The 22,814-nt window shown below is 41.7% G+C and overlaps 1 protein-coding gene across 3 annotated transcripts in view; it reads left to right on the plus strand.

Moving 5' to 3' along the window:
• The window catches only part of macrod2 (mono-ADP ribosylhydrolase 2), a 427,221-nt gene that overhangs the window by 390,338 nt on the left and 14,069 nt on the right, over positions 1 to 22,814 (plus strand). For all 3 annotated transcript variants that reach the window (XM_084376185.1, XM_084376184.1, XM_084376183.1), the window contains exons 9-15: positions 1,097 to 1,175; positions 7,747 to 7,785; positions 9,487 to 9,546; positions 14,848 to 14,886; positions 15,310 to 15,354; positions 16,779 to 16,982; positions 17,670 to 17,744. In XM_084376185.1, the coding sequence (XP_084232311.1) occupies positions 1,097 to 1,175; positions 7,747 to 7,785; positions 9,487 to 9,546; positions 14,848 to 14,886; positions 15,310 to 15,354; positions 16,779 to 16,982; positions 17,670 to 17,744 (541 nt within the window). The remainder of the gene's footprint in view (positions 1 to 1,096; positions 1,176 to 7,746; positions 7,786 to 9,486; positions 9,547 to 14,847; positions 14,887 to 15,309; positions 15,355 to 16,778; positions 16,983 to 17,669; positions 17,745 to 22,814) is intronic.

A 22,814-nucleotide genomic window follows, 5' to 3' on the forward strand; every position in this document is an offset into this window, starting at 1 on the left:
TCTTATGGCAGCCATTGCTGTGCTGCATCAACAGCAAACCTAAGCTAACTTTGTGTATTGCAAGCACATTAAATGACGATTATCTGTACAAACAACATAATGCCAACACTGCAACAGTGTTTCAGATTGTGAAGCTACCACTTTCTAATAATGCACAAATGATTCCTCTGGGCTTGGAGTAAGTGAAGAGTGCACAGTGGTGTTCAGGGGCTCTGGGAGCATCGGGAGCAAATACAAAAAGCCAGGTCATCCATAGTTATTAGAACATTTTTTAGCTTTTAAGGTTTTGTTTTGTGAAGAGGTTTATGAATATCTCTGACTTCACCCCAATTGAATTTTATAGACCTTTTCCACAAACACACTGTAGCAGTCAGACTTTTACTTTTCTTAGCAGTCATCGTATACAGCACATAGATTTCTTTACAACATGGTTAAGAAGTGAATTCCTTGTCGCCTCCATGTCTATCTGGGATCAACAGATAGGACGCTATAGTTCATGTCGACCACCTAACTGCTCCAAAGTTGTGATTTACTCAACTTGCTGTTACTCTGTTTTGTGAATCTCAATCTAATAATTACAATCATGTTGTTTTCAATTTCAGAATTAGTTTTTTTCTTTTCAATATTGAGTGTACTGACATTATGTGATAGTAAGTAATCATCGCTTTATGATCCTGAATAGCAGAGTAAAATAATTTATTTGCCATTTTCTCTTGTAATTTTCAATCCTTCTAAAAAATATTCTCTTTTGCTCATCTTAAATGTTGCAACATCATGTCGTTGCACTTTGTGTGATACTGAGGCGGATTGCTCTGCCCTAACCGATCCACACGCTCAATAATGCTCATTCTGATGTAATGTGCTGTAATATTCTCTAAAAGCTGTCGGAGGGTTTACTTTGGGTGGTCTTGATTGTGAGGGTAACTAATTAGATTTCTCAATGGCTGTGATTGTCTCTTGCTGATACAGACGACTGTCGTCAGATCTAAATTTGTCCAGTTAGTTTTGCTGTCATGGAATTCACCAGAGATACCTTTCCTTTTTGCAGTGAGCCTGTAAACTTACTTCTCTTCCTCCTCTTTTTCTTTCCGTGCAGATCACACGGGTCATTTTCTGTGTCTTCCTCGAGACCGACTTTGCCATCTACAAGAAGAAAATGTCTGTCATGTTCCAAGGTATGTGTGTTTAATTCCAATTAACTGGTCTGCATATAATTAATTATGTATCATGACGTTTAATCTGTTAGCCATTGCTGGTTTGAGTTGAACTAGCTAATGGATTGATATGTGTGGTTTTCCAAGGTCTCCTTTTAGAAATCTATAACCAAAAATATCACCACCTACCTAATGACCACCTGTGTAGACCTAGGCAGCTTTTCTACCTTGTGTACCCTCAGAAACATCTGCAGCAAAAGATATCTTGCTCCTGGAAGCAGTAGTATAAGGACCTGTCAGGCTTGGGTGACACCTTTTTAGATGTAAGCAAATTCAATGCACCCACGTGGCCATTTGGGAGATTAATGGTGAGAATTTATGCAGACAGTTGGTAAAACAAGTGTCAGGTTCTCTATGGATTGCCTTAATAGGATTGGAATAGTTAGACGTCTTGTCAGTGAACCAGCAGGCTGATATTTTACATAATTGTTGATATTCTGATGAGACTTTAATGCCAGATTTGATTGACTGTAATAACAGTCCTAGGGAGAGCAAGAACTAAAAAATTCAGGGATGCATAGCAACCACTGATCGTCCTTGGCTACTGCTCCTCAATTCTGTATGTGAAATAAACAAACATCCATTATCTTCCGCTCCCACTCGCATTTCTGTCTCTCTTTCAATTCCCTCCCCCTTTCACGCCATCATCTTTTTCGGGGGCCAGGAGCAGTCACCAGCTCTGATGGGGGCTCCACGGAGGATTGAGTTTAATAGCTGGGGAGCTGAAAGAGGCTGGCTGGCTTCGGCAGCCTAGCATTACCTCCCTTTTACCTCACTTTTCCCTCCACATCTCCCCAACGGAATACCGGCTCTCAGGCCTTCATCTCGCTGCTCCCAGATGGAGAGTGTTTTGTTCTCCCTGTGCTCCCGTCATCTGTCCCGCTCCCCGCCCAGCCTCTTCCCTGAAAGATTACATTCTGGGGAGAGACCTTAATTATACCGCCTGCCCCCCATGCACCCAGCACCCGTCTCATCATATTAGTGCTCCGAGATGAGAATCTGGAGCCGTTGTTCTCCAGTTATCACTCTCGCCATTTACAAGTGCTGTCAGTGGATAAATGCTCTGCTTCTCTCCATGACTGGGAGCAGAGAGGAAACTAAACAACAGGCTCTGCGCTTGTCACAAAACGTAATCAGAAAAGTTTTGAGAGCTACATTATTAGGAGGAAAACTATTGTTTACCGCGATGCAATGAGTTGCTAATGAGGGAGCCAGAGGTCAGCCTTGGATTGAATGTGGGGTCGTTCCAGAAGGCTACCACAGCACGCATCGGGATGGCAGCCCAAGTGCTTTTGCTCATCACGGTGTCTCGCCGCTCGTGTGCTCTTTGACGTCTGGGGTCAGAGCCACCTTTATCACCGCTCTTTGTGCATGTGTGGGCTGGAGAGGATGCTAATCCTATTATAGACCAAGTGGCTAAATAAAGTGACATTCCCACTCGATGTCTGGAATGCAGCAGACAGGTTTTGTTTTGTTTCGTGACACCACGCTCGCCTAGACCTGCTGCGATCTTTCAACTCATGTGTTTGTTCAAAGCTTTTACCATATTCGGAATGAAAACAACAGCTCTTTTAAGATGTTCCACATGGAGGGACTCAAAGATAACATAATTACCGGTGCTGAGATTGTAGACTCGACACTCATGTGTAAGGGAGTGAATCCAAATGTTCTATCCAGCAAGGCTGCACCGTGTAGATGTGTTTAACAGTAGTTGATAAGTGTGCTTTAAAGAAGGAAATGCTGATTGATATGATTGCACCATGTAGGGAATGCATAACCCCGTTGGGTAGAAAGACTTGCATTTAGCCAGTACAGAATGGCAGTAGTGAATCAGAGGCTGTGAATTAGCTCTGCAGGTGTGCTCGAGCGCTTTCAGAACATCCCATCATCCTCACTGCTAGAGACAGACAGTCAGGTGGATCTTGCGGCAACGACAAATCCATCACACTGGGGCCTGAGACCATTCTGTCTCAATGCTTTCAATACTCCTCTGTCATGCCGACCCTCTCTATTCTCTCTCCCACTCTTCCTCACTAATTCTCACTTACACCTCTCTTTGTTCCCGTGCTGCTTGCCCAATACCTCATCGCTCCACTCGCTATTATTCTTCCTCGTTATATCAAGGAGGAGCTTCTCCACCACTTCCCCTATCAGCAAGTGTTATGGGGCTGTTGTGAATAGTGGCCTTGATCGTTTTGTAATTTGTATGTGTTGTGTGCGTGCGGTCGTGTGAAACTCCAGATCTTCCCTGTGACATCAGTTTCAAGGATGTCTAGAGCCGAGAGCGGGCACAATAGATTTTTTTTATTGAAGTCTTACTATTCTCATTTTTCATCGTATAGCTGCTCTCCTCATATTCAAGCAATCTGTCAAGTGACAATGACTGGAGCAGGGACGTGTAAACAGGACATTTGCATACAGGAAATTGCTTTATTACAATGTGCATTCCCACAAGCTGTCACTGCGAGGGAGCCAAAATATGGTTACATCTCCGCAGGAGGAGGAAACTGAAAAATAGCCTCTGCTGACAAGAATACTCACGCACACCTGCAAACAGGCACATCAGCTGCGACTCACAAAGGCATACATGTAAATCAGGAAGTGCATCTCGTCGAGTGTTGAATCTGAGACCATAGACATCACAGTGAAACATTAGAACAAATGACTGCAGATTGTCTTTGCAGTGGTATGTGCCTGGTGTTCAAACAGACGCGCCAGAAGAGCTTCTGTTTGATGAGTAATGATCGAGGAGTTCTAACAAACAGACAAAGGTCTTTGTATGTAGCGCCAGCTCAAGGAGCACTTCAGTTGTTTAGAGTCATATGTTTTGTAAAGGAGGCCTCTCAAATACTGAAATATGCAAATAGACAAACAAGCTAATACACACTGCAGCTACACGTAAAGCTATTGCCTCTGTAGTACCATTCACCATCCATTACGCACCTCCCCAACTGAGCTCATAACCAGTGATATAATGACCTATTCATTACTTTAAACAGTACACATCTCAAAGGATCTGTGACAGTCTCGCGATCTGGTTAACAGCGGTGTTTGCATTGTTTGAAGGAACACACTCAGCGAACAGAAACGATCATGGTTGTATTTTCAGAAAAATACAATCTTAAGGAAGTATAACTATTAATTGATTAACATACAGAGATTAATCGATGTAATTAATCACCCAACATGATTCTATTAAGTATTCAGATTGGTTCATAGATCATGATTGACCACATGCTTGCCGTGGCACGTATTATTTGCGCGCATGGAAGCAGTCAGGCAGCTGTGGTTATAGAGAGTAAAAGCATGTTGAAATTGATTCTGGGTACACTCCGCCACTAATATGATCCGGGTGGCTGCCCACAAGCTGGGCTCCATCTCTTCTTCTCCTCAATCAGCCACAGTGCTGACAATATTAACACAGCCCACAGATCTGCAGGGGCCGCTGCATTCTCTCCAAACTGTTTGAGTGACTTTCCAATTGACATTTATTTACATGGCTCTTAATACACTCAATACTCCAAACCACACAACCCCACACACCTACCACCCAAATGTCCATAACAGCAGCATCTCCTCAAAGCACCCCTGCTTTGGGAGATGTAGAGCTGAGCTGCGGGATGCATACGCTTCTATCACACATATGTAATGTGTGGACAGAGGAGATGAAGGGCTGCAGGAACCCTGTGAGGGGTGAAAATTAAGTCTGTGTTGGTTTCACAAGGCGATCCCTCGAGGCGTGGGAAATGAGGAGACCGTGGTGTGTCAGTGATGTGATTTCCAGAAAGCACAGTGGCTTAGAGTTTCTTTGTCAGCTTTGGCAGATATGAGGATTCGGTTTAGCTCATCATATGTGAAAATGTTCATGTAGAAAACATGGAAATATATATGCTGACTACCTGCTTATCAACATGTACAGTACTGGCCAGACATGAGTAGTTTTTGGTCATGTAGAGGTTTATAACTGGCTTGGCTGTGATACAATTCAGTTTAAATCTTTATATCCAGCCGTGTCTTCAACCTAATCATTCCACATATAAGGGTGACCTATTCCAACATGTGAGAAAGAAATATACTTTAACTTTAAAGAATAGTTATTCCACTTTCTTGAAGAATTTGATGAAAAGATTGATATGTCCTACAAAGAGTTAGATGAGAGGATCAATACTACTCTCACGTCTGAAGCTGTGGCCGGGAGTTGGTTAGCTTAGCTTCACATGACGTCTTAAAACATGGTCCTGTCCAAGTTTTATTTGTTTTCCTTAATCTATTCATAAACAGAAGTATCAGAACAAGATGTAGTTTTACTGGTTGTTATGTGCTGCACTACAGTATGTCTTGCAAGGCAACTATTTGAGAAGCCACATCATATAACATATTATTTGGTGAGCTCTCGAGCTACTGGAAGGCTGTTTTTCTTAACCTTTGGACAGAGCCAAGTTAGCTGTTTCCGTCACTGCTTACAGTCTTAATGCTAAGCAAACCAAAGACCTCTGAGGCACGTCGTGCCACTTGGCAGTTATTTTAGGCGAACAACACCATGCCCCTATCTAATTGAATAGGGAGAGCCATAACCTCACTCTGAATGGTTGGTGGGACATTAAAAAAACTGCATGTGCAGAATCAACAGTAAAATCTGATCTAATAAAAAATGCTCAAAAGTTTGGTAACTTTGGAGTTTCCAACAACAAGTTCTCTTATGGCTCAATCTGGAATCCCACCAGAGCACTTTAACAAATGCGAGTTTAATGTCTGATGTTTGAATAACCTCACCTTTCTTGGTAATCCTGTGCATTAGCATAATAACCTCCTCTTTCATGCCTTTTAAAAAAATCTAACTGCAGACTCACCAAATCAGGTGAAACCAGCTGTCAACTGTGCACTGTGTGTGAAAACACTACAGAGTTGTCTGATATGTTTTCCGATTCAGCTGTAATAAAACAGCAGGTCAGGTGTCATACAACTGCCATCTCCATCTCTCTGTTACAGACTTTTGTATTCATAATGCTTCCAGTGGTTTGTCCCTCGTCTTATAACATCTCTGGCTAAAATAACCAGCTCCTGGCTCTAGTTTTATATTGCTGCACAGAAATGAAAGCAGCACCGATCCTTTCATCCAACCCAAAGAAAGCGAATGAGCGTATTTCCCCAAATGTCAAACTATGGAGCAGTTGATGTTTCAGAGGTCTTTCTTGTCAGTTTCATATCAAAACAGTTTTGTTCATCCAAAGATAAAGCAAGCCATCTAGTAAGAATCTCTCAAGTGACTCTATCCGTGCGATTGGCTTCTCTTTACCCCTGGAAGGAGGTAAAAGTGTCATGTATTGTTATTGTAGACTACTGTTCACATACATTTCCTGTGTTGACAGCAGTGTTCAGCAGGGGTAATAATGTTACAGCATGTGGCAGTAGCTGAGATGAGCCATGTTTCCATTCTTGCACTATTGTTATACTGTAACAGTGGGCCTTCCTTTGTTTCCCCAAGCAGGGTTAGATTAATGCACTGTACCCTTAGATTCAGTGTTATACAAAAGAAAAGTCTGTCGCTGGATCCACAGGGAGCTCTGATGGTTGCACTTCTACAGAACAGATGACAACAGCCTTTCATCAAAAGCCAACGGTTGCTTTTGCTTGTTAACCACAGCGCAATCATTGCTCAGACTCATGCTCAGCCAAACCCACACATATCTGTGAAGTCATACATGTGCCCTCAAACATACTGCTTAATCCATTCAAGCACATACATATATATAGATAGATAGATAGATAGATAGATAGATAGATAGATAGATATACTCTCTCAGGCATGGTGAGTGTGATGTGTGTTTGTATGATGGGAGCTTTGAGCAGGCATCCACGACTCCTCTCACTCTACAGTTCCTCCTGAAGCAGCATCCAGCGCCTCCTTCTCATCTCCCAGCGTGCAACTCAACTCATCCACCCAGAAACAACCCCAGCTCACTTTGTCTGTCTCACACAATAGAAGTTAAGAGAAAAAAAGGGAAAATCAAAGAGTTCTTTTTTTTGAAGCGCAGTAGTCCACCCGAGCCTGCAGTCCTTGTAATTTGAGGAAATGGGGGGTTTTGTGTCATTTATGCTGAGCCTACCAGTATAGATTTAATTGAAAAAGAATGTCTCATGAATGTGACTCCCCCTTCCTCAAACACTCACCCACAAACGCAGTCATTTGGTGTAATAACTCGCTAGATCCAAGGCCGTCTGGTGGGGGAATTGAGGGAGGCTGTGAAGGGTTGTTGGTAGGATTGCAGCATGGCAGCTGGTTTGGAAGGAGGTGGTTTCAAAGGCCTGCTTTTGGGTGTATGAATGAGATAGGTACGTAGATAGTATTTCAGTCACATTCTGAAGTAATACTGCAGCTTCTAGTTCCACTGGTTGACGGAGCACACAGCAGTATGGCATCAAAATACTGTGCTCTAACATTACAATCAAGGAGACAAGCTGTGATGACTCGTTGTAACGTGCACTATGAAATAGCATGGTTTGACATGCTGTCTTTTCCCCCCTCTGCCAGACAATGACATGGAGGTTACAGAGGAGCAACTGAAGGGAGGTGAGTGACAGAATATTTCATGGTTGCCTTTTCACCTTAACACCTCCATTAAAGCACACACAGGATGAGTGAGTGGCGTAGCTGCGGCTCGTGACAGTGATTTGCCAGGTTTTATGCAGCAGATGAAATTGAATGTTTATTCATTTGGTGACAAGTTGAATCCCGGGCCTGACACATCGCAGTTAAAAATACTTTGTGTCAGGTACATTACATTACAAGAGCTTATATCCACAGCTAATTCCCAACACCATTCTCTTCATCCGGCTTACGGGCACAATGCCTTCAGACCACCTAAAGCGAGTGACAAAGGAAGAGCAGAGCGACATCCCTCCAAAACGTGCACCACCCGATAGCACAAACACAACTGTCAGCGCATAATGCTTTTATCACAGCACCATCTTGGCATGCAGCCTGAAACTCCCAGATACTGCTTATCAGGATAAACTATTGACATTTGTCTTTGCACTGATGTCCTGAATAAGCAATAGCATGAACAGAGAGCCTCACGTAAGTGTGTATATTGTTTGAATAGCAGGAACAATAGATTCAGTAGTTTAGCAGCACTTACTTTTTTTCTCCTTGGTAGACAAAAAAAATCATTTTTATGAAACCTTTGATAAAATGTACAGCCTCAAGCAGTTTTCTCCAAGGAACAGTAGGTCTTAGAAAGCACATGATGGCAAGTTTCTTTACGACTATGAGCAGCTTGCCAGGTCTAACTGCGGTGTCCCTCAAAGACGTCATAGTGCACGTGCAACCAACTAAGCAGAGAACAATGTTAGTTTTACTGTCTGTCAAAGGAAGTGTTCAGATTACCGTAGATGTAGAACCCAGGGTGCTATCAAAATGTTTTTCCTCCCAAAGTCACCCCCATGATTTGCCAATTACACGCATCTGTGTTTTCAATGAGATTCCATTTTGGGTGAACATAAAAGGGCGGTTTTATAAGTGCACTGTAAAAATGTGATATTCCAGAGTGAAACAATGTGCACGTAATGGCTGAATCGTAAAGACTTGGCCGAGAGGAAGTGCATTCGAGAGTTCGTCCTGTTGTTAGCGCCTGTTGTTTTCTGTTAAGTTCCTCACCAGCTATTTTACACTGCATACTGTATAATAACATAGCAGCAGAGCATATCAAGCCAACTGAAATAACCCCTGATAATTCCTAGCTCTGTTGTATCATCATGCCAGCTCTGCCCCGGTCCAGTTTGGCCCTGTTTGATGGGTCTCTGTAACGGTGCCAAGGACTGGCCTTTTATTCAGCTCCATCAGCCAGAGTTTGAATCAGTGCAGGCTGGAGCCTATTCAAAGCTTCGAATGACTGCAATTCTCACATGGAATGGTGCTTTTGTCCCAGCCTGTGCTCTGGAGTTGGTCTCAAAGCCTCACATTCTTCCCTGCTTTCCCACAGGAGTCCCTTTTTTTTTGTCAGGCAGGTATAAAACAAAACAGTGTAAGAGCCATTGAGTGCTCCCACAGGCTGTTGTAGCGTGGTCAGCCAGTCAGACAGAATGGAAAGTTAGAATAATCACTGCTACGCTGCGATGGGCTTGCCAAAAACCATCTTCACCCACACCATCTCTCATCTGACAGTTCAAATTGACAGCATGTCACACCCTTCGCATCGTGATGATGTTGGGGGATAACGATGTGTGTCACTCCGATGTCTGTAAATCACCATTTATTTGTGTTTGTTTGTAGATAACACACCTCCATCTGTGAAATCCACAACCAAGGAAGAAAGTGAAGAGAGCAACAGAGGTATGGCCATTTGTTACTATGTGTGTGCTTTTTCTTCTTTCTTTGTGGGGACTAATGTTTTGCTTCAAACCCGTCTTGTGATTTTGGCCAGTCCTCACAGCCTCAAAGGACTGTTTGAAGGTTAAGACTGGGTTTTAAGATGAAGGATGAGTTCACCCAAAATGAAAATTCAATCTAAATCTACTCAGCCTTGGTGCCAATGGAAAATCGGGTGAAATGTTGTCGTCCATGAAACATTTCTGATGCTTTACAGCTAAAAGGTGTTGAAGCAATCTCCTAAACAACTTAGGATCCGTAGATCTGGACTTGTTTTAAAACCTTGGGAAATAAAAAGGATAAAAATGGCTTCATACAGCTCATCCAGCATAATTTAAGTCTCTCAAAGCCCCAAGATCCCAAATTGATTTGAAAAGACGCTATTTACACCCTGAGGTGAGGGTTGCTGTTTCCACTTTTAGCTTAGCAGCTACAGTAAAGATTTTGGCTTAGAAAGGGTGTAAATAACATCTTTCAGATCAATCTTGATGCCTCCAAGTGTGTGTGTGTGTGTGTGTGTGTGTGTGTGTGTGTGTGTGTGAGTGTGAGTGTGAGTGTGTGTTTGCATGCATCTGGTTTATTTGTTATTCTAATTTTATTAATGATGACTGCATGTTTTTGGACATGCCAAGTAAGAGTACTGGTCAAGGAAACGTTGTGCATTGATATTCGTTTCCGAAATCATTTGTTTTGTGTGTGTAGGAAGTAATGGAGTGTGTTCTTGGTCAGTAATCTCTTGCTCTCTGGTGCCAAGTTCCTCTTTGGGGAAATGAATACGAGATGAAGCTTGGTCTTTTTTAAAAGAATGTTTTCTTGGAGGCAAACTTGTTTAAGAAGCCATTATCTGGCTATTCTGCAGTTTCAGCCCCTTTGGATGTGTAATATTGAAACAGTTATAGGCGTCTCCGATACGATGGACCAAAGATAATTAGATTCTTACACTGGAGGGTGTTAGTAGGCAATTAAAATCGTACACCATCCATTTGTCTTCAAGCCTTAAGGTTGCAGGGAATTTTTGAAGATAGCAGACATGGTTGTTTTCTTTTGGGAAACGGTTCCTCCTGCTGATTGGGTGAGACTGGACTAGATAGCGCAGACACTTCAAGGGCGTCAATACATTCTGTGTTGTTAAACAAAGCACAGCGAGTCATTTCTCTCCGCCTATTCAACATACCTTTCCGTAATCCACAGCAGTAATTCAATATGATTCACAAATTCAATCACCAGCATTAGGAGGGCATAAGTATTTTGTAATAATCTTTATAAATCCTAATTTATCAGGCCCGGCAGCTTAATAGTAACTAATCCATTCACAAAAGGCCTTGGCACAGCTTTCTAGCATGGGAACACTCAGTCCTTGAGACAACCTCCCTCGCAAGAAGGGAATGAAATGATTTTGTACGGCATGCACTGCAAAGGTTAGGTCTGGTTCGATGTAGCACATAGGAAGAATTAATCATAGGTAACACTCGGATGTCAAGAAAGCACAAAGAGGAGGAAATGTGAGCTGAAAAAAAGTGACTGTCAGCTATGTGAGACATCACGAGATGCTTGAAAGTCTCACACCACCTCTGTACACATGTGTAAGATCTTCATTCAACAAAAACACGCCATATTTCACCATCTTGTCTGTAGAGCCAGCGAGGCAGGTCACCTATTTGGTATAGTCAATATGTGGAGCTCTTTTTAGAATAAATGACGCTCTGCAGCAGAGTTGGTGGAGTGTGTCTGTCAATATGCCCAAGTGTGATCCATCACATCACACTCCTCTGGGGGATTCACTCTCCCCTGTCCATGGGTCAGGCACGAGGGGCTTTTAGCCACAGCACTGATGAAGAGAAAACATTAAGGCTTTCTCCCCTGTTTTTTCATGATTAATACAGTGGTTAGTGGACTGGAGGTAATTATAGGGCTGCTCTGTCTCACACTGAACTGCTGCACGTACAGTTGTTTTGTCATGGCACGAGCAAAATACCGTAAAGAGCAGATAATGAATACAAACATCCAACTGTACACACAGCTTCTACATCTTCGTCTGAACATCAGAAAACATCAAAGCACATCTCACATTATGTTGTATGTTGGCGTTTATAATAGTTTATCCTATTCTGTCATTTAAATGTTAATTTATTGCTTTTATCACTTTGTTTCTTGTGATCTTTTCCAAGCACTTAATATCACATACATTTCTATTAAATGTCCTACTTTCATCCGACTTTTTTTATGTTAAAGTGCTGTGTAAATAATAAATAATAAAAAATTAAGTTCTAATTATAATTATTTACTTGAAGATCAACACAGCAGGAGAGCTGTTCAGATTTGATAAGCAGTATTTCAACTCCTCTTCAAAAGAAGCCAACACACGATCCCTCCCTCGACTACAAATCACCCCCGAAGTGTATTTGCAAAAGACGGGTCACAGATTAACTTTGCGTGTGTATGTATATATGTGTGTGTGGTGTGAGATGAGCTATGTTGTGATGTAATCCACATGAAACAGAAGCACAGCGTGCAGATGCTGGGAGCTATAGAAAAAGAGACTGAGTGGGGGAGAGGGTGGGTGAGCCACAGAGACGATGGCTGGCACAGAGGTCCAGGGCGGAGTGCAGCCTCTTTAGAGCACACCTGACTTGGCAAGCAGCCCCACAGTGTCTATTATTTGATATCAGACCGGTATTAGTGAGATTAGTGGATGTCACAGGGCACAGTAAAATGTGAACATTGAGCCAGAAATCAATGCCTGGCTGGGTCTGTTTGCCTGGCATGCTGGAGGTTTCTGGGAAAGACCCGAGGAAGAATGGGGGAGACGGTGAGAGATGGCACAGAGCATGGACAGACATGCAGATTAATAACACGACGTGTGGACAGACGGTGAGCCTGCCCATGGGATGCCATCTTTAACACCGTGGCACCCTCACAGACACACTTTGCTTGCCCGCACACATTTCACACGCAAAAAGGACTTAGACTGATAGCTGTTGGTCATCTCGGAGCTTTTATTTCTTTACACATGTCTCATGAATACTTCATGTTCCTTCCTTTTTTTTAATCTTTCCCTTTGCTCCAGTTGGCTTTCATGGAAGCAATAACAGACATGGATGTGTGTGTGAGTGTGTGCAAGGAAACTTATTCACATCTCAAGTGCAAGTAGGACACACCGCAAAGGTTGCATATCAGCATCTAAATTGTTTATGTCCTTGTGATATTGTACCCGTTCATCTGATGTTGACATGAATAAATCATTTAAATGTGTGAGACTAACATTTTATTCAGTAAAAAAAAACATCACAGCGTTGCTCATTCAACACGAGTGCAGACGAGTGCCTAAAATGGCCTTTTAGTTACTATATTTCTGAGAGTGGGATCCATGAGAGTATTGGCGCTAAAAGTCTCGAGGTGTGGACTTTGGATGGAGCCCTTCTGTGTGAAGTATGTCAGACCCCGATTCACAGTGGAGACAGTTTAGCACAGTGAGCGTCGGGTAGGAAAGCTGTGACAATGCTGCCACCTGCTGTTTGGTGCACAAGAGTGAGCTGAAGGTGCTCGATGGGTTTCTACTTTGTGAAGAGACTGTTCTAATTGAACTTCACTCGGAGCCATTATAAATCACATCTGCCCTACATAGCATCTTTTGTTGTCTAGTTTGTGTGTGTGTGTGTGTATGTGTGTTTATCCACAAACTGTCCCCTTGCATCCTTTATCACAAATTGAATACTGTTCCATTCAATAAGCCAAATACGAATGATCAAATAACAGGGAGGAAATTACATTCAGCCTTTTGTCGTATCTGATATATTGTTGTTTGGGATCACTTTAGACAGATACAACAGCCATGCATAATTTTTAAACGCAGAAGAATGGTCAGGATGACCTCATGGCCAGTGAAGGATTCATCTTAACCTGCTTCTCCCAATGAAGTATTCTTTTCAGCCCCCTGTCTGTGGCTCCATCTCAAAATGCCAGTCATGATTAATGGAAAGGATTGCCATCTACTGTGTGTCACCAGCATTCTGCGTGATGGACAGAGGCACTCGAGACAAACATGCAGCATTGGTAGAACTGGCCTTTTCCCCATTTAATAGAGGCTGGCATTTTTATTGTTCTGAGTGCAGGGCAAAATTGCATAGATATGAAAAAATGGTTTCTCTCTACAGCTTGTTAAAAAAGCAATTATAGAAGCTGCACAATAGCTATTGTAGAGCATGTTCTCTTATTGGTGTCATGGCTTTCATTTACTCAATTTGTCCCAAATGTCATTCGTTTGCGTGTGTGTGTGTGTGTGTGTGTGTGAGAGAGAGAGAGAGAGAATGCGTGAGACTGAGAAAAGGGGTAAGGAGGGTGGGGGTGACAGATAAGATGCAGGGCTTAAAAGTTGCTTTATGTTACTTCTAAAATCTATCTTTTGTGCTTACAAAAATGTGGCTACGGTGTTGTGGAGTAGGTGGGTGGTTGTAGTTGGGCAGATGCTATCGTGACTCTAAATTCGAAGTTGAAGTAATGTCTGTATACATTACGATGTGATCTGTCATTCTCTTATGATATGTGTATAAAGCAGAAGCCTCCCTCCAGTAATGTGTCCAATAATTGACCTTTCTGAAATGATGAAACTCGATATTCTTTTGAATCATGTTTCATGTGCTATTTATTATCAATGCTGTCTACAATTTTAAGTTGTCAGTACTTTGGTTTATGACTAATTTGACTTCAAAACGGATGATATTCCTTTCAACCTGAGCAGTACTTTGTGTGCAATGTAAATGAGCTGACGTTAGCATGCTAACACACTTCACTATGATGGTTAACATAGTTAACATTGCAATGTTCCTTGATAACATCAGCACATTAGCATTATCATTGTATGCATGTTACCACGCTAAAGTTAGCATTTACTGTAGCTCAAAGCACCGCTGTGCAAAATTACAGCCTGACAGAGACGTCAGCATGGCTGCAGACTGTGTCAGAAGCTAGCAAAGTTAACAAATTAACTTTTACATTTCAAGCAAAATATGAAAATGTTTAAACGTTATTAGCGATAGCCTGGAACATAAGACAGAAAACCTCTTTATCAAGCCTTTATGTAAGAACAGGAGTAGACAGGAAGTTTAAAAATGGGATGCCAGCTCTCACAAGATGAATCTTTTGCCTAGAGATGAACAGTTTGTGATCATTAGTGTGACTGGTAGCTTTGTTTTGCAAAATGAACGACTGACATTATTCCCATTCATGCATGCGTTTGGCTGATGATTCCTTTGCCTCCCTTTCCAGGTAAAGAGGAAACAGGTGATGAAGAAGAGGGTGACAATGGTAATGTAGCTCTACGGACCATTAACACATGTTCTGAGCCCCTCGGCTCTTCTAGTGCTTCTTGATGTCATTTGTCATCAAAAATTGAATTTTCTATTCGCTCTACTTCGGTCTTTCCATCCTGTGTGCCACCACTCTAATAAAAAAAAAGTTCTCTTATCACAGACGCTTCGAACAAAGAAATCCCTCAATTATGTATGGCTTTAGAAGTGACATTCTTTTTCTCTTCTTTTTTGTCACTTAATTTATGCATGTCTTTGTGGTTCCATTGCTCTCACACTGCAGTACAAAGACAAAGCTACACAAAGAGATGGAATATAAAGGCTGTTTGAGGTGATATCGAAAGCCAAGTCATTTCAACTCCAGGCTCTAGCACTGAACTCAAATGTTTTCCACTCTTTTGAATTGCTCCTCTGTTTCCAGATGCTGCGGGGAATGAAGACGTGGAGATGGCGAGTCAAAACCCAGGTACAGTACGGTTACAAGCCAAGGCTCCGGAAAGGACCGGGGTGTGATTACGTGGTGTTGTCAGTGTGCAGGAAAGAGCGCACATTGATCTGACTCTTATCTCCAGTAGAGATGGGAATTGTACTAGCTGAGTGACATGCGGCTTATTGCTCTGGTTTTCACTTCAGCTCAGTTTGATTAAAGATCTAACCTGATCAGTCTTGTTAGCGGCCCAGGAATGAGGAGTATACAAAGCTCTAAATGCATCAGTACAGGAAGGATGAAGAGACCCTTAGACTGTGATGTGTTTTTTTTTGTGCTGACAGCGAGAGCCTTAAGTGAATTGACTGTGTGTGTGTGTGTGTGTGTGTGTGTGTGTGTGTGTGTGTGTGTGTGTGTGTGTGTGTGTGTGTGTGTGTGTGTGTGTGTGTGTGTGTGTGTGTTACAAAGGGGCAACCATTAACTTTGAGAGAGAACCATTTCTCTTTCTCCGAATATCCTCTGTGCTGCTGGTATATAATTAAGATTCTGCATTTGCATACTGGCAGCGAGCAGCGCCTCGCCTCTCTTCTGTTTTTGTTTTATTCAAATCCCATCCCATTGACAAAGATTTGACAGATAGAGCCTCTCTGAACATGAATTTTGTAGATATTCTGTGAGAGAGTTATAGCAAATTCAGCCCTGGGATGCTATCCAAGACCTGAGATGTGTAATTACTTTCTCATGAGACACAAACAGAGAGGTAGGAGCTGGGAGGTGCAACGCTATACAGTTTAAAACAACACCTGCAGGCTAATTCAGCCAAAAATGCAGCAGTTGCATCATTCTTGTAAATGTGTGGAGGGTGTGTGTGTTTGTGTATGTGTGTTTTGCAGGTGAAAACCAGAGACCACAGATCAATATGTTGTTCAATTGTGTGGGCTTGGTTACTTTGTAAAATATAACCTTTGTGCACAGACCTTTATTAGCACATTTATTTACTGTGAGAAACTCTGTTCCTTGTTTTGCTTTGTGTTAGTCCTTTTGCACACAGATTTAACTACTAATACTGTACATATTTTTGCAGTAAGACTGCTCCTTTCCCTCTAAATTTTAGGAACTTCACCCTAGCCAACTTTGGAAATCTAGGAGCGACAGACTTTATGGCCTAAATTACTTTAAAAACAAATAGTGTAAATCAGCTGTTCAGAATTTTACATTTAAACTAGCTCATACATCTTAAAGTAAGTAGCTTTTTTTAGTTTCTGAGACTCTTCCCTTCCTGTCAGCCTCCATGCCTTTCAAACTGCTGAGGAGAAACCTGTTGATGTAAAAATGTTTCTGAGAGATTTCTGTCAGCAGTAATGACATATGGGCTAGTTTTCTGCCATGTGTTATAGGATTTAATGTGAAGGCTTTACTCTTAGTGCCTGAATTAATCCTTCTTTTTATATTTTAATGTTCAGAATGTCAGGAAGAAATTTCAGGAAACGAGGAGCCAAATGAAGAAAACGATGACGAAGAGAATGCAAACCAGGACCCAGAAGAAGAGATGGGTGTGGACGAGGACAACGACAAAGAGGAGGACAAAGGCGTCGACAACGATAAAGAAAAAGAGAAGGATAAGGATAAAGAAAAAGATAAGGATAAAGATAAAGATGAAGACAAAGGTAGGTATATGAGGATGTATATGTCGGGTTTTATCCTTTTGCATCAAATACTTTGAGGAACAGGAGATGTCAGTCACAAATATTTTGAATAAAAGGTTGAGGTGATCATGATTTCCTGATAGTGATTGTGTTTTGTCATCGTAGGCAGCAATATGTCCACACGGCAGTGAAGCAGTACGATATGAATAAGTCAATTCAATGCACGAAACCCAGATGGCTGACAATATGACAAAATGGAAACATAGATGTTTACATTTTTGGTTTACCAGCAGTCTAAAATTACATGGTTGGGAGATTGGAACACCAAAAATGCACAATAAGGCTGTTCCACACTCAAGTGTCAAGTTACTATTTATTTCTTTCTGTTGGTGTTGAGTCTATGCAAATGTCTCCCAGCACAGAATAAGCAGAACTAAGTGAGGAGGAATCGGGGCTCGCTTTGTATGCAGTATTACAGATTGGACATAGAATATTCTATCTGGAGCCTCGCAGGCCACAGCGCGTCCACACACTGGGGACACCATCGAACACATACACACATAAATAAAGCTGATCTGATTGAAGACATGACAGCTCTAGCTACAGGCTACATGCAGACACATGGGTGCGATCACCTGTCTGCAAAGACACTGACGTCCTGTGATTGTGCAGTGTAACAAACATCACATCTTTGCCTTCTTTCTGCAGCAGACGAAGAGCAGCCTGCTGCCGCGAAGACAGAAGACAACGACGACACAGAGAAGTCCACTGTGGAGATGGAGGGTATGATCTGATTTGCCTGGATTTGATATGATTTGATCTGATCTGATTGAGAGTGTGACTCACTGACTTTCAATCAATGTGATTTTCTTGCCAGTCTGGTGTATTTGTATGGCTGTGTATTGAATTAGTATGGTCAGCGATGTTTTTGTTGTCTGCTGTTTGTCAAAGTAGTTTTCCTACAGAATCAATCTCAGCCTAAAATCTAATGTATCGCCAGTGTAACATCACTTTGCACAGGAAATGCTAGGCATTGCAGGGAACCTCATGTGGCATAACACGTCTCTGGAAACCTTGACGGAGGAGCTGAAAACCGCAAATACCACCAGATGCAAAAATGAATATTGACTATTACAGCTGTATGGAATAGGTATTGTTCTTTGAAATATGTAAGATTTTCCTGGAAAACATTTTAAAATGAGCTAAAATCAACCGAATGTGAAGAAATGTCAGTTTTGACATTATATGCTCCAGGCTCCCAGTCCAGATCACTGGCTTCATGGCTAACTGAGCTAACTAGCTAACAACAGCCACAATTAGCAGCAGTAAGTGGTTACTAGTGATATGCTGCACCCCGTTTGTTTTGTGTATGAATTTGACAGGTACCTTTAATGGGCCGGTTTGGACTGGGAACAGATTATTGTACCAGTCATGTAAAGATATAATATGTAAGATTTCGTCCTTAGATTGTTACAATCTGTAATTTACATGTATTAATCACTTTTGTGAGCGGATTGTAATGTGACATGGAAAAATGAGACCTTTTCCCCATTTCTCTCAGTTTCCAATACAAGCCTGGGGACGATTTGTTTAATGCTGCTAGACTGTGGATTTCTTTGTGAAGGACTCGGATTGGATTCTCCACAGCAGTCCAAAGGATGTGACTTTATGCACATTCTTGAGGGCCTTGCCTTTTCTCCACTTTGCTAAAAGAGAGCAACCGTAGTTGCTGTCCCCTAACATAGACTTAAGACAGAAGTTCCAAAGAGCCCCTTAAAAGTGTCTAAAAACAACGGTACTTTTGTTATATATTTTGGGTTTAGTACTTATACTATCCCAATTTTTTCCAACAATGTTCAAACCCAGAGAAATTTGTGGTTTTATTCAAGGTAATGGTGAGTTCAATTTGGTTGCCTGTTGCTAAAACCTTCGGGAAAACATAAGAAAGTGAGGAAGGAAGTCGGTGACAGTGACTTAACATGTCTGCCAGAGTAATGTCACTGGACCACTGGTTGTTGTCTAACTGAATCCAAACTAATAATCCTGTTTACCATACCAATTAATGGTAACAGCATTCTTTTTCCACTCCCTGTGCAGAGGTGATGTAGTGTGACACCATAGTACCATGCTACATCACAGCAGGGTGTGGTCACACATACAACTTTGACAACTGTACTGCTGTTCATGACACTTACACCTGAGTTACTCTTTGTTATTCTAACATAGCAAGTATCTAGGATTAGAAGTGGCTTCAAACCAGCCGCTTGGTATAGACTAAAGTTGTCAATATTCTATTTTTTGCTATTCTGTCAACAAATCCCTTGAAAATACTTTCATTGTTTACTATTCAAAACACATCAATGGGCCAAAGTATTGCCCGGGGTGACCTGTTCATTCAATTCTGCCCAACAAATACAATCTCTACTCCTGTTTGAGTAAAGTTTGTTGAACACTTAAGTGCCCTGTTGTTTTAGGAAATTACTTTGTCTGTTTTAAAAAATAGTTTTTGTTTTCCGTAGACACAAATGGCTTTAAGCTTTAAGCTCAGTGCCACAGACAATGTAGGGAAGTCAGAAAGTATTGAGAGAAGGTCTTACACTTTGCTGGTTTTAGTGATTTTGTTGACAGTATTCACAGGAAATAAATCTATCATTAAAGGTTATCAACATTAGATTAGAATTTACTGTACAGCACTTTTCTTTATCCTCCTCTCTGTCTGTTTTAGCCATTTATTTAGCCTTTATTTGCATTCAGCCCATCAAGTACGCTCCATGATGAGGCCAGCCATTTTGCTTGTGATAATCTATCTTTATTTATCCCCATTTTTCTCTGACTTACCAACCCTGGATAACATTGTCACTGATTAAGGGTATTCTCTGGAGAAGCTGAGGGATAGATTTGTGAAACCCAGCTATCCCTCTCCCACCACTGCACTAACACAAAGGTCTGAGTCACTCTCTCACCTCCATTTCAGTTTCTCTTTGACTGACATTCAATTAATTTAGGGTGAGAGTGAACATTCCAGATAGATCTATCTGAGATAGCCTTCTCCATCCTCTCTGAAAAGCCATTGGAATACGTCCTACAAACACTGCAGGCTTTCCATCACTGGAAAGCTTCACTCCAGCCTGTTGATTGTGTCTCGCCTGAGCCTCGCCAGTGTCTGTCACTGTCTAGGGTTACCACGGGCTGTGTGCTGTGCCGTGGCACCGTCGAGCAGTAAACAGTGGTGTCATTCCTGATTGCAGGCAGATTGCATTTTGTACAGAGAAGCAGGGCTTTGGACGGAGCGCGGACCGAAACTGTCTCGGATATTGAATCTCATGCAGGCCAACACAACCCCCGGCTTATCCATGTGTAACCAGCTATTCACAGGACAGGACTGAACGCTTCCCAAGCCAATACCCTTTATTAAAAATAATAACTGTAATCAGGCTACCTGCTCATGGCAATAGAGGTTAAATCTGCCTCATTGAAATGACTAATAAAAAGGCTCATAATGACGGGAGGAATGAGTAATGAATCAAACAATTTAAAGACAGCTGAATATGAGGTTGCTACACATACACACATGCGTACACCTACTCGTGAGTCACAGTGTGTGTGTCTGTGTGGTTCTCACCTCCAGCTGTATTTTAAATGCTTTAGACATTGTCTTATATTCACAATCGAATAATGATTTGACGGCACAGATAACTCAGAGGTGTTGATAACCTATCTGCTGTATTCTTTCTCCTCACACACACTGTCGGCTGTCTGATGTTTGGACAGAAACCGTAGAGGAGCTATCTCTGATTACATGAAAGATAGAAAATTGTTAAGCTTTGTATCATTTCTGAAACAAATTCATATGTTTGAGCAAAATCTTGCTAATCAAATGGAAAAATATTGTAGCAGCCTTATCTAAGGTCTTATTTAATTATATATCTTTGACTTCACTGAAACATTTTCCCGTCTGTGTCAAGGTAAGAGTAACCCAAGACATCACCATTTTAGAAATGAGCCAGCATGCGAGCTGTTGCCCAAAAGAAGGATATATCTCTTAAACACAAGAGCAAGGAGAAGCAATTTAGAGAGAAGAAATGTGCTGCCTCTTGCAGTCCTCTCGCTTTGATCCTACCGTAAATGCTGTTCAAGTAATGCTTTTTAATTTGGTGTTGGGTTAATTGCTCCGTCGTGTACGTTTTTATGCCCTCTGAGCAGCATCTACAGTACTGTAGCCAACATCAAACCAGCTATACTGCACCTGTGGCTTTGGATGTATTTGATTTCATAATAACCAGCATTGTAGTATGAAAGCCCCATTCACACCTGGTATTATCCTCTGAAGCTTCTCTTTGATATCTCGACATTATCTGGATAAAGAAAAACACATGTTAATACAAAGTGTAAATGCGTTGTGATCAGAATGTGATTGGATCTGCCGGACCACATCTAAAGGTAGTCTGGCTTGCGTTCTGTTTGGATCTTAGGTAGATGTGAACTCAATCCGCACAACGTGCTGGCATATAGACACAACATAGCTATGATATGTATATTTGTTTTTAGCTCAAATGAAATGTAGGTTCTTGTTTAATTTTAGAGAGCGAGCAACTAAAAAGCTGAAAGAGACGTGCATCTCATTACTGATTATACATCTAGTCAGTGCCATGGAAGTGCCAAAAGAGTCGTTATTAAACAGAACTGTGTGAAACATGAAAGCAGAATGAGCGTTTGCAAGGGTGTGCGTTGCATTCGTCTGTGCAGCTGATCTGTTGTTAACGAGCCGTATCATTTTTGTAGTCAAGGAGTAGCCTACAGGCCAGGACTGCAACACGGAGTGACAAACCAACACAATGTTTTTTATACAGAGACAGAAATGACATTGCATTTACCAGTTTTACAAGAGGAGAAACATAATTAGCGGCTGTGACAGCGTCTGCTAGTAATGTGTCCAGTTTGTGTATGTTTGCGTTTGCGTGTGTGTGTGGTCATGGCATCACAACAGTGTAAAATACAGCCACAAAATTTCACAGGTGTGTAGTTGAGATCAAAATGAAGGCCAATTTTGGTGTGGTCCATGAAGGGGGCCAAAATTAGGTGGATGGCCCCCTCACACTTTACGCCCCTGGCCCACATTTTGTTATGATTCAGTCAGGAAATTTGACAAGTGTGACGCTGAGATCAAAATAAAGGCAGAGTTCGAAGATGGGTGTTGTCTAACCCATGAGTCCTGAGTGCTCATATAATAGTGAAGTAATAATTACTCATAGTCATTAGTATTCCTGGCTCTGAACACCAACATGTTGATGGGCGTCGTGGCTAGTGCGGCCCCATCATAAGATGGTGTCTATTTAAAGATTTATTGTCAATAGCGTTTCACAAAGTTTATGCAGTTACCCTTACATAACCAACAACACTCTGGGAAAGGAGTCTGTGGCTGATTTTCCACAACCTCAAATTACTTAAATGCAGGTTTTGCTCTGGAGGACGAGATCTCATCTCAATGAGGATAGCAAGAGCGCATTGAAAATACTTGATGTAAACACAAAGGCAGGATCGTTTATCATCTGGATAACATAACTGGATGCAGATCCCGTTTTAATACCAGGTGAAAATGGGGTGTTAGTGATCCCACATTGCACTACAGCATCCTCAAGCACCATCTTTTGCATCTGCACATTTATATCCACTTACTCCCAGTTGTCAGCAAGGTCTGCTGACACCCTGCTGTTCTCACATAGCTCAATATTGCACATATAGAAGTGTGTATCACAGCTAAACATCACAGTCCCAGCTCAACAGTCACACTAAATAATACAAAGCTAAAGAAAACAGCTTAGTGTTTTATTCATTTTCACTCTCGCCATCATT

This window comes from Pagrus pagrus (assembly GCF_965226575.1).
Source record: "Pagrus pagrus genome assembly, chromosome: 15".
Lineage (NCBI taxonomy): Eukaryota > Metazoa > Chordata > Actinopteri > Spariformes > Sparidae > Pagrus > Pagrus pagrus.